Below are 11,624 nucleotides of genomic sequence, written 5' to 3' on the forward strand. Positions count from 1 at the left end.
CGGGCGGGCCGGCCGCAGGGGTGTGTGCGCGACGGTGGGCTCCGCAGCTACGGCCCGGGGACCCCTCTTGTCGGCCCCCGCTGAGTGCGAAAGAACCCCCTGTCTCCTCCCCAGGCCCAACCGTCTCCCGGGAAGTCACCCCCGCCCCTGCCCCGGTCCAGGCGGGGAGGGAGCGAGGGTTTCCGTGGCCGGGGGTGCTCGGAGCCCTTGGGGAGAAGCCAGGTCCGGGACCTCTTCCGGGCCACTTGCGTGCAGTGTAGTCATCGTCTTTTGGCGTTTCTGAGAACTGGGGTCGCGAGCGAACTGACCCCTGTCTGATTTTTCTGTTGTCTCTTGGTCGCCATTTGCTTTGATTTCGGTGAGAGGTTTTTGTTGTTTTTGTAATTTTTGTTGTTGCTACTGGTTTGGGGGGGAGGGTTCCCCTCCATTTTCTTTTTTGGGTCCGAGGGGACCTTAAGGTGAAAAATGCGGAAGGGTTGATTTTGACACTTTTTGAGGTGGCGCATATGTTTCTAGATCACCTGCTTTGCCTCCCTCCACCCCCTACACTGAGCTGAGCGATGATTTAAAGGGCTTGGTCATAGTGGATCAAGTTCAAACAGAGATGATAAACACCCTTTAAGCTTTATGGGAGGTTTTGAAAGCTTTTTTTTTTTTTTTTAAGTGAGCTAGCTGGGAAGTTTGATGGATTTTAAAGCTCACTCTGCTTGACTTGGGGTGGATGAGGAGTGAGGGGAATTTATGGAAGTAACCTCTGGACCAGTAGGAGACTGATTAGCTGAGTGACCTTGGGTAAGACACGTTTACCATCCATAAAATCAACTAGATTTTTCTCCAAAGGCCCTCCCCCCCCAACCTTCCAACTTTAAAATGATTGAATTTGGTCATTGCAATTGAAAAAAATGTAGCTAGTTTAGCCTGACACTCCCCCTTCCCTCCCAGCCCTTTCCTGCAGCACCTCCAGTACACAAAAAGACACTTTCATTATAGAGAGTAGCTGTTAACATGGCCCTGGACCAAAGAAAGCATTTATTGTACGGTCCAGTGGTAGGCGGATTGGAGGCGGTCAGTAAATACTTGTTGAATTGTGGAGAGTTTATTGTGACCACATCAACAAAGCACCGTTAACTATACATGCTGGCCAAATGTGAAGGAACAGTTTCATTACCTAGACAACCGTAATGAAGATTTGCCCCAAAATGTTTCTGCAGGTTTCTGTTTTCTCTGAATTACTTTACAAGATTCTTGCTCATTATTTCAGACAGTTTATCTTCAAATACAAACAGGGGGGGTCGGTGGTTGACAATACTGGGAATTGAACTTAGGGCTTCAAGCTTACTAGGCAGTCCCTTTCTCCCATCTGTTATCTTTTGCTGGTTCTCTACCTGATGTAAGCATTTGAAATTTTTCAAATATTTTATATTGCATCTAACTACAAGTAAACTAATGTGCTAAATAACTTTTCATTCTGTAGTAGTATCTATATTCTTTTAAGGGTTGCAAAACTATGCACTGTTTGAGAAAACAACTGTTGAAATAAACTGAATTTATAATCCCAAGCCTTTTTTGTCAGAAAATCGTTTATTTTTGTCTTTGGTGAGAACTGGTTGCTTACCTAAAATGGATGGTATGTCAAAATGTCTTTTAGAGGAACCCCAAAGCTAGCTTTCTACACATACATATCCCCACATACACACTCCATTTGACTGATAAGGACACTGAATGCCAGAGAAGTTAAGTAACTCACTCAGGGATATGTGATTTATTTGCAGGAGAGTAAAATTCAGTTGTTCCAGCCTGTGCTGCTTTCACAGGCTAATCTTTTAGCCATGCATAAAGTTGGAATGTATATCTCTTAAATTTATTTTAAAGAATTTAGCGGGGTGCTGGTGGCTCATGGCTGTAATCCTAGCTACTCAGGAGGCAGAGATCAGGAGGATGGAGGTTTGAGGCCACCCTGGGCAAATAGTTCAAGAAACCCTATCCTGAAAATAGCCAACACAAAAAAGGGCTGATGGAGTTGTTCATGTGGTAGATAACCTGCCTAGCAAGTGTGAGGCCCTGAGTTCAAAACCCAATACCACAAAAGAAATTTTCTCCCACACTGCTAGATGTCAGATGTGGCATCTGTGTTAACTAACTTAATCCTCCTAACAATTCCATGAGGCAAATAACTGGTTTTGTTCCCAGTATGCAGCTGAGGACATTGATAATAGAGGTTAACTTGGCTAAGATCATCAACTAGTGAGTGGTTGACAGCTTTAACCCTAACAGGAAACACTTACAGGTAAACTAGAACAAATTTGAGTGAATGCAGAAGAATGGGCAAAATATTGTCTTGTAAGTTCAGTCAAGAGCTTTTTATTTTAAATAATGCTTGCAAGAAATCTTGCTAAGTGGTCTAAGAAGTACAAAGAAACATGTCTTTAACAATAGTGTAGTTGAAGAAGAAGGCAAAAAACAAAATCAAATGATAGACAAAGAAGCAACATAAGAAATCACACAGCAAATACTTGGAGAATTAGGGCCTTTTGAAGCAAAAGAGAATATTGTGTGTTCAAATCATCTGGGGGACCTGAAATGAAACCTTACCCTTCTACTGTTGGGGTTTGTCTTTGGCCCAGAGTAGAAGTAAAGAAATACTGAGTGTGGGGAAGAGGACCTGCCCCAATTGGGGACAGAGGGAATGTGCCCATGTCTTACCCCTTTGTCTCTGTCACTTTGGGCCTCTTCTTGTTGATTTCCAATAACCTAAGGTATGTCTTGCTCCTTCATAGAAATAAGATAAAATACACACAAAAGTAGAGATTTCTAGCTTCCACAGATTTGCATCTCCTGTTCTGTTCTTCCCAGGAATGGCTTCAGTCACACAGTGGCTAGTGAAGACTGGATAGTCACCTTCATAGGCCTTCATTTTAGAATGTATGCAGCCAGAAGCCCTTCCCTGTCCCACATGTATAATGGTTAAAGAAGTTGCACTGAAAAGCCACAGATTTAGCTGTACATTTGCTTGCTTTTTGACCTTGGGTAAATTATTTAATGTCAGTAAACCTCAGTTTTATCATTAAAAAGTGAGTTGATAATTGTGGCTACCGTGTAAGATTGTTGTGCAGCCAAGTGAGGTGCTCAATATACTATCTGGTTCCTAGCAAGCACTCAGTAAATGTTGGCTCTTTCTGTTGCACTTACTAGAGGGTTCTTGAGCAGTGATGAGGGGGAGAAGTGGCATTTTAGCTTAGCTTTGAAGGATAAGTAGGATTTGAAAATGCAGAGAGGACTAGGGAGGAAATTCCAGGCATTGTGTGTGATTGAGGGAAGGAGAGCCACCAGAATACTAGGCACCTGCAAGAGAGGCTGCTAAGACTCATTTTGCTGGATGGGGAAGGTTCATGGAGTCCAGGATTGATGGGAAATACAGCTTGAGAAGAAAGCAGAAGCAGGTACTGGAGTAGACTAGAATTTTAGAAGGATAATCTTGAGGGTAAAGTGGCAGATGAATTGTGGGAGGAAAGGGAGAAAATGAAGGAAGAGAACCAAAGAAGAACCTGGACTTGATGAGATTAGATCAGACAGTAGTATGAACAAAGAACAAGTCCCTGGTCCTTGGGAACTGACAGGGTATAAGGAGGGAGAGGAATAAAGAATGATGAGCCTAAGCAACTGAGAATGAGAATATGTCTAATATCTACTTGTTTCCCCTAATACCGTTCATTGCCACCATAAGAGGGTGGAGGGGGGCTGGAATACTTAGGGTAGTTCTTTCCATCTGTACAGTTTTAACAATTAAATAGCCAGGTTCTCTAGGAGATAAGCCTCCCTTTGGGTGACTTAGATTTAGTTGGGAGGTAGAATACAGGAACTGTAACCCAAATAATGAGAATATAAGTACCATAAAAAAACCAAGTATTAAGGGTGTTCAAAGGAGGAAGATACCTTTATGTACTTTGGATTTCAAGAGAGATTTGTGCATCTTGAATGGTGAGTAAAAATTTGACCAATAGCTGGTGACATGGTTCAGTGGTAGAGTGCTTGCCTTTGTATGCACAAGGCCTGTCCCAGCACCACCAAAAAAATTAATTAAGTTGCTGTGGTGGGAGAGTGTTCACAGCAAAGGAGCAAAAAGCTCAGGAAAGTCATGGCCCCATGCTTGGGTTAGAAGGGTAATAGTAAAGGGACAAATAGGCTGAAATATGGGGTGGTGAAAGTGATGAGAGGTAAGACTGGAAGAGTAGAGTGTGTTGTGAAGGCAGAGACCCTTGAATGCTGAATTAGTAGATACCAGGGACCCTCTGATGTAATTAAAGGGAAGGAGGGAATGGGCAGAAGTGTACTAGAGCAGTATTTCACTGACCTTGGTATGTTGTGTGTATTTGAACAGGCAGAAATCAGAGCTGAACTGAAACAACAGAAAGTAAAACTGCAGACAAGGGGGACTACTGTACATTCCTGTCAGTAAAAAGAACTATGTAAATTACATCCTTGAGCTGTTCTACCAAAATTTATAAGCATACATTAAATTGTGCTACTTAAAGATATTTTTTGTTATTAAATGTGCATGATCTCTTTTCTACTAAAACTTTATAATTTTAAGTGACAGCCATGTAATTATAAATCCTTTGATAGTTTAAAACCCTTGGTTTGCACTGAGAGTATTGCCCAATGGTAGAATGCTTGCCTAGCATAAGTGTGGCCCTAGGGTAGATCCCAGCACAGCAAAATAAATAAGTAAAACTCTAAGTTTAACTCACTGTGATAAAGCAATTGGATGGTCTGTTTCTAAAACTTCGATTTTGGTGGTTGGAAAAGTGAAAAAAGTCCTTCCAAAGATATGTAGATCAGATGAAAGAATCACATTGTCAGTTCTGCTCAGCAACTCATGATCTCCCATCCATGCTACAGACTTGTTGAAATTCAGAGTACGTTTTCATTTTCCCTGACCTTAGATCATAAGCTCTTCCAAGCTAATCAGAAGGTTGCATTTTATTTATTTATTTATTTATTTATTTATTTATAACAAACAGGCTTTAATTCCACTAAAATTCTTCATTTGGAAGATTATTAAATTGGTCAGAAAATAGCAAATTTTAAAGCATGTACACGTGATGGTTCTTTTTCCCCCAGGTCCTCAGTATCACTTGTGGCAGTTAGAATTATATAACAGTGGAAATACTCCCTACATCTGTTTTCGTAATTACTACTTCCTCACACTTTTTTTTTTTTAACCAGCTGCTTTCTCCTTAGGACTTTAGTTCAGATCAACATTAGGTTTTTCTAACCCTAATTTGGCTAAGACCTTGTTCTCAATAGAAGCCTCTACTATGCTGGTTTCCTATTCACTTGTGTTTGCATTATGACTATTTCCTCTAATTGTAGTCTGTGTAGGTCTCATGAAATTGAGATTAGTTAAAGCCAGATAGAAAAGTTTCACAGAACTGGACTCATAAGCCAGCATACATCAAAACCTAAAGATGACAGAGGGAGTAAAGGGAAAGAAGAGGCTGTCTTCTCTTCCCTCAGGATGTATTGGTACCCTGCATGAGCTGTGACAGTTCAACATTTAGCCCAAGTGAGGGTGTTAGTTAATTTCTCACTTTTAAAATGTGTAGACATTTTGATATTTTCTTTTTCTGTATCCCTAGATCATCTTGTATTTTGGAAACCACAGTGCTAGACTGCCATGCCATGGAAGTAATAAAAATAGCTAGATGATGCATTAGCAAGTCCTCATGGGCCTCAGATTGAATACTAGATAGCCTTCTGCTACTGAGCAAGTTACTTAAGCCATCTAGTAAGCTATCTAAGCTTCAATTATGTCATCTGCAAAATGGTACTAACACATATACCTACCTGCTAAGGTGGTTGTGGGGACAAAAGAAGATTGTGCATGTGCTGTACTTAGCCTAGTCCTCAGTCCCCTGTAGACATTCAACTCTCACAGGGCTGAGCGTTGTAAATGTGCCATTTCATAAACCACTATACACCTGCAAGCAAGTTGCTCCATCTTGACAGTGGAGGTCACTATTTGAAATTAGAGACAGTCTAGCTCTGGTTGTTTCTTCCTTTATTACTCAGAAGCATTCCTACGCCTTAATATGTAGACTGGTATGAAGCATTAGCACACATCACTTCTTATAAAGGTACTCATAACTTTTTTTTCATACTGCAGGAATAATACAGAAACACTGAAAACAGCTCCTGGTAGGGGGCGAAAAAAAGGCCAGCACAGACCCCATTTGGCTCACATTCTGTTCATCTGTTCCCTGAGCCTGAACGATGACTGCTGAGTCAAGGGAAGCTACGGGTCTGTCCCCCCAGGCTGCACAGGAGAAAGATGGCATCGTAATCGTGAAGGTAGAAGAGGAAGATGAAGATGACCACATGTGGGGGCAGGATTCCAGCCTGCAGGAGACGCCTCCTCCCGACCCAGAGATATTCCGCCAACGATTCAGGCGCTTCTGTTACCAGAACACTTTTGGGCCACGAGAGGCTCTGAGTCGACTGAAGGAACTTTGTCATCAGTGGTTGCGGCCAGAAATAAACACCAAGGAGCAGATCCTGGAGCTGCTAGTGCTGGAGCAGTTCCTTTCCATTCTACCCAAGGAGCTCCAGGTCTGGCTGCAGGAGTACCGGCCCGACAGTGGAGAGGAGGCCGTGACCCTTCTGGAAGACTTGGAGCTTGATCTGTCTGGACAGCAGGTAAAAGAAGATGAAACTGTATGCATGATAAGGGCATGGACTGGAGCTTGGAGAAAGTCACTGATTTAAAACTAGTATTAGGAGTCTTTCCTGCTCTCCTGGTCTGTTCACAGTGTTCTGGGGGTTGGGGTATATAGCTCAGGGGTGCTTGCCATTTGCAAGGCCCCACATTCAAGCCCCTGAACCCCTCAAAAAAAGATGTGGCCTGTCCTTTTCTCTGCGTCTGCCAGTATAGGTACAGTGTTTTCTTAGTTAAAAACTGGTTTTTCAGGCCAAGGGTGATGGTGCACATCTATAATCCCAGCACTTGCGAGGCTGAGTCGGGAGTATCAAGGCCAGCCTTGGCTACATGGTGAGACCCTGTTTTCGAAAAACAGGAGTGTGGTTCAAGTGTTAGAGCACTTGCCTAACAAGCACAAAGCTCTAAGTTCAAACCCAAGTACTGCCCAAAGTGGAGGGGAAAAATGTGATTTACCCATAAGCCCTTGGTTGTCCTCAGGTCCCAGGTCAAGTTCATGGGCCTGAGATGCTTGCCAGGGGAGTGGTGCCTCTCGATCCAGTTCAGGAGTCCTCAAGCTTTGACCTTCATCATGAGGCCACCCAGTCTCATTTCAAGCATTCATCTCGGAAACCCCGCCTCTTGCAATCCCGAGGTAAGAAGCTAAGTCTCGTGGGGGAAAAATGACCCAGGATGGGAGTAACCATGCACGTTGCTGAGTACCTGTGATAAAGGAGATGCTTGTTTTTGTTATTGTACATAATTGTCATTATTCTAAATATTGGGAAATATAACTCAGAGACCAATCTCAAGAGCTAAATGATGTTACTAAGGAGGAAAGTGAGCTATGCTTGGTGAACTCGATGGACATCGTGTTATTTAACTGTTAGCATTCCGGTGTGTAGCAGATTTCTACTAGGAGAGTGTTGGAAACAGATGATATATTATTTCTAGTCTTAAGTCTTGTTGGTTATTTGTTTTGAGACAAAGTCTTCCATAGCCCAGGCTGGCCTTAAACTTGGAATCCTCCTTCCTCAGCCTCCTGAGTACTGGGATCCAGAGCTAGCTTCCAGCCCTGGATTTTGAAACATTTTATTATGTATTAAATAATCTTTAAAAGGATCTTAAGTCCTAATTTTTTTTTTTTTTTTTTTTTTTGCGGTGCTGGGGTTTGAACTCAGGGCCTACATGTTGAACAACTCCACCAGCCCTTTTTTGTGAATGGTTTTTTCAAGATAGAGTCTTAGAAACTATGTGCCTGGGCCAACTTCAAACCATGATCCTCCTGAGTAGCTAGGATTACAGGTGTGAGCCACCAGTGCCCAGATACAAATCTTTTAAAGATCCATTTTATTTAAGCTATTTTAAAATGCTGTATAACATTATTCTTTTCTGGATTATTTTCAGATTTCAAACAATGGAAAAAGAATGAGGAAAACATATATTTGTTTGTTTACCCTTTTTTTTCTTTTGATGATACTAGGGTTTGATGAATTCAGGGTATTGCAGTTGTTAGGCACGTACTACCCTGCCACTTAAGCTATGCTCCCAGCCCTTTTTGCTTAGTTATTCAAATAGGGTCATCCCAGACCAGTTTGGACCCTGATCCTATTTATACCTCCCACATAGCTGGGATGACAGGTGCACATCACCATATCCAGCTTTTCTTGTTGGTGGTGGTTGAGACAGGGGTCTAGAGAGCTTTTTGCCTGGGCTGACTGTGAATGACAATTCTCCCGATCTCTACCTCTGAGTAGGTAGAATTACAGATGAGCCACTGCACCCAACTGGAAAAAATTTGGTTGAGGAAATGAGAAAAAATACCAGTTCAGGGTTATATAAATAAATTCCATTTCATTTGTTTTTGTTTTTTTCACTTTGTGAGAAATATGTGTCTTTATCAAGTTTAACAGTCAAACTAAAATATCAGTAAAAACACTGAAAACTAAAATTGCAGTTATTCAAGAATTGTTAATCACGGCACGTACCTTCACCATGGTGTTTGTGTTGAAATTTAGGGTAGAAATATCAGATGGTGGTGCTTCAAGTTTCTGAAGTACAGCTAGCAGGCACAGGCTGGAAGTCCACACGAACCCATGCACTGTGGTATTTAACTCCATCACTGTTGGTGTCCTTCCAGGATCTGTGGGGTGTCTCCACACTACACAAGCAGAAGTCACAGAAAGTGACATTAGAGAGGATATTCATCTGTAAGCACCAGATTAGCACATCAGATTGCTAGAAAATAGTTGTAGAGACCTGTGTGTAGAGTTGTAATTTAGTAAATTGTTCTAGAGTAAATGTAGACATACACATTTAATTTCCATCTCCTCTTTAACCTATTCATCTTCCAGTGTTTTCTGGCTCAAAGATTAAAATGCCAGGTTCTTGGTCTTTCTGTACAGTTCGCTTTAGCCTTTCTTACTAGATCCAAGGCTTAGCAATTCAGTTTCAAATTGATTTCTCTTACACCTTTATAACTCCAGTTACCATTATGTGTCTACCAGTAGTATTTCCAAATCTAATACTTGGCCAGGGGAGGGCAAAGAGGGTTTAATTGTAGAGTTTTAATTTTTTTCTAATTGTTCCTGTACATTGCATACGGTTGATATCATCATATGACATATATGGGTGTCTTTTTATTATGTCAACCCACACCTTTATTATGGCTAAAGGAAAAAAAGTAGAGGGACAAAAAATAGCAAAAGCATACTTAGATATAAGAAGATGCCCCTCCTCCTTGCCTTTCTAGATATTACTATGGAAGATAGTGTATTTCACAAGCCTAGGCACAAATGGGATTCTGATGTCTGGTGCTGTTTCATTGGGCTGGAGGAAAGTATGAGCCAGATTTGAAGCATGGGCTAAGTGTTACTTACCATTCTGTAGCTGAAAATAGGAACCTGGGTTCCAGACCTGACTGCTGTTCCTAACTGAATGACATTAGACAACACATTTATCCTCTTGGGACCTCATTTTCTTCTTCATTAATGTAATAGGTTAGGGCAGGTAGTTTTAAGGATGTTTTGATGACTCCTTGTGGCTCCCATTTATGAAGTTTTAGGGAAACTGAAGGTTCTGCTTCATCTTGTTTGTGTTCTGTGGAGCTCTCTCTCCTGACGTTGATCAGCAAACAGCTGGTGAAGGAACCAGAGTGCTCCAGGCCCTTCTTTGAGGGAAGCTCCAGGCAGAGCTGACTTACTCATAGCTCCTTTCTTGTCCTTCAGCTCTCCCTGCTACCCACGTTCCTGCCCCCAATCCTGAGGGGAGTCCCAGAGACCAGGTGATGGCATCTGCACTATTGACGGCAGATTCCCAGGTGAGCCATGGGCCCCTCTGCCCTCCTGAGTCCCAGTCTTTGATTCTGCCTGGAGCTCCTCTCACTGCCGCCACCAGGCCACTCACTCTTGATGCCCCTCTGCAGAGGAACCCCCCCCCCTTCTCTGTCAGTGTCTTTCTACCACAAACTCCTAAGTCCACAAGGCTCTGGTCACATGTTACTTCTCAGTGTCTTGTAGCCTGGCAGTCACCTCTGTCCCCAGCTCCACGTTTGGGCAATAGGGCTGTCCCTGGGGGAACTGAGCATGGGAATCTGCTGTTATTTCAGGCAATGGTGAAGATCGAGGACATGGCAGTATCCCTCATCCTGGAGGAATGGGGATGTCAGAACCTGGCTCGGAGGAATCTCAGTAGGGACAGCAGGCAGGAGAATTATGGGAACGTGTTTTCCCAGGGTAAGACTGACACAGGATTCGTGTCTGATGATATTGTTTTGCCTTTCTATTTGTTAGTTGTGGGATCTCTGATGTATGCAATTGAGTGTGATAAGGATTTAAAAATTACTGACCTGTGTCCTGAACAGAGGGAGAGGACATTTGTGTTCGTGTAACTCCAAAAGAATGGTTCCATGACTCCCTGATTCCCATAGGTCTTTTACCTATAGCTAGCTTTCCCTCTTTGAAATCAGAAATAAGCTCTTTTGTTCTTGAGTCTCACCTCTTCAACCATTAGGTCACCTAGGAGGATTCTGTTCTGCCCTGTGGGTTCCGCCTTAGTTGCCTCTGTCAGGAGAATCTCTTTTTCCTGGTAGAGATGACCAGGTGATCTGATCATTAGTCTAATCCCAGCCCTTTGTCCTGGCAGCACGTTCCTGAACCTACCATGCATCCTCCCAGGGGCTTCTGTTTTCTTCTATCCTGTGTGAGCACCGCTCAGAGACAGCTTTGTGTGATTGCAGACTTGTTCCTGGACCTCTCTTAGCATCAGTTCTCAGTTTCCAAAACTAACAGTCATCTTCCATGAAGAGCTTTGGGTTCTGAGAGTATAGTAAAAATGAAGAAGTTTAAGATACATCAGCCACATAAGACAAAGTGACTTACCCACCTGGCACATTTGCATTGACCTCTGCTTGATCTTAATCCCTAGGAGACAGTGCCACCAACAGACCCTCAGATATGTACAGTATTAGGGAAGTTCATAGCAAGACATCTCAGGAGGGCAGAGCAAGGGTGAGGAGTGAATATGGAGAAAATACATTACTAAAGAAATTCAAAAAAATAAAGACAGACTTTGGATCATAAGTATAAATGGGGTTTATATATTCTAGTGCTCTTTGTACAAGGTAGAAATTAAGCCAGAGGACTGTTGTGTGTTTATAAGCTATTATTCTGATAACTGGTTTTTTTTTTTTAAATGGAGCTGGAGGCATGAGTCAAGTGGTAGAGCACCTACCTACCACCTAGCAAGTATAAGGCCCCGAGTTCAAACCCAGCACCAAAAAAAAAGAAACACGCTTAGAACTGTCCAGATAGCCAAGGGCCTTGCTTGGAATTCTGAAGAAGATGATCGGGTTCCTCCTCCTTGCAGTTGGTTCAGTACTTCTGGAGATTTCCTGACTAAAGTCAGGGGTTGGATATTACTCAGCTCCTCC

At 42.6% G+C, this 11,624-nt stretch overlaps 1 protein-coding gene across 3 annotated transcripts in view; it reads left to right on the top strand.

The window, feature by feature from the left end:
- The window catches only part of Zkscan1 (zinc finger with KRAB and SCAN domains 1), a 37,946-nt gene that overhangs the window by 188 nt on the left and 26,134 nt on the right, over positions 1 to 11,624 (top strand). Inside the window, exons 1-5 of one of the 3 annotated variants that reach the window (XM_074075586.1) lie at positions 52 to 3,440; positions 6,167 to 6,696; positions 7,196 to 7,349; positions 9,922 to 10,013; positions 10,302 to 10,428. In XM_074075586.1, the coding sequence (XP_073931687.1) occupies positions 6,274 to 6,696; positions 7,196 to 7,349; positions 9,922 to 10,013; positions 10,302 to 10,428 (796 nt within the window). In that variant the 5' untranslated portion in view covers positions 52 to 3,440; positions 6,167 to 6,273. Of the gene's footprint in view, positions 1 to 51; positions 3,441 to 6,166; positions 6,697 to 7,195; positions 7,350 to 9,921; positions 10,014 to 10,301; positions 10,429 to 11,624 lie in introns of those variants that run through there. The other 2 variants (XM_020185012.2, XM_020185013.2) reach the window with 2 other exon arrangements.

Source organism: Castor canadensis, chromosome 6 (genome assembly GCF_047511655.1).
Source record: "Castor canadensis chromosome 6, mCasCan1.hap1v2, whole genome shotgun sequence".
In the NCBI taxonomy this organism is placed as follows: domain Eukaryota; kingdom Metazoa; phylum Chordata; class Mammalia; order Rodentia; family Castoridae; genus Castor; species Castor canadensis.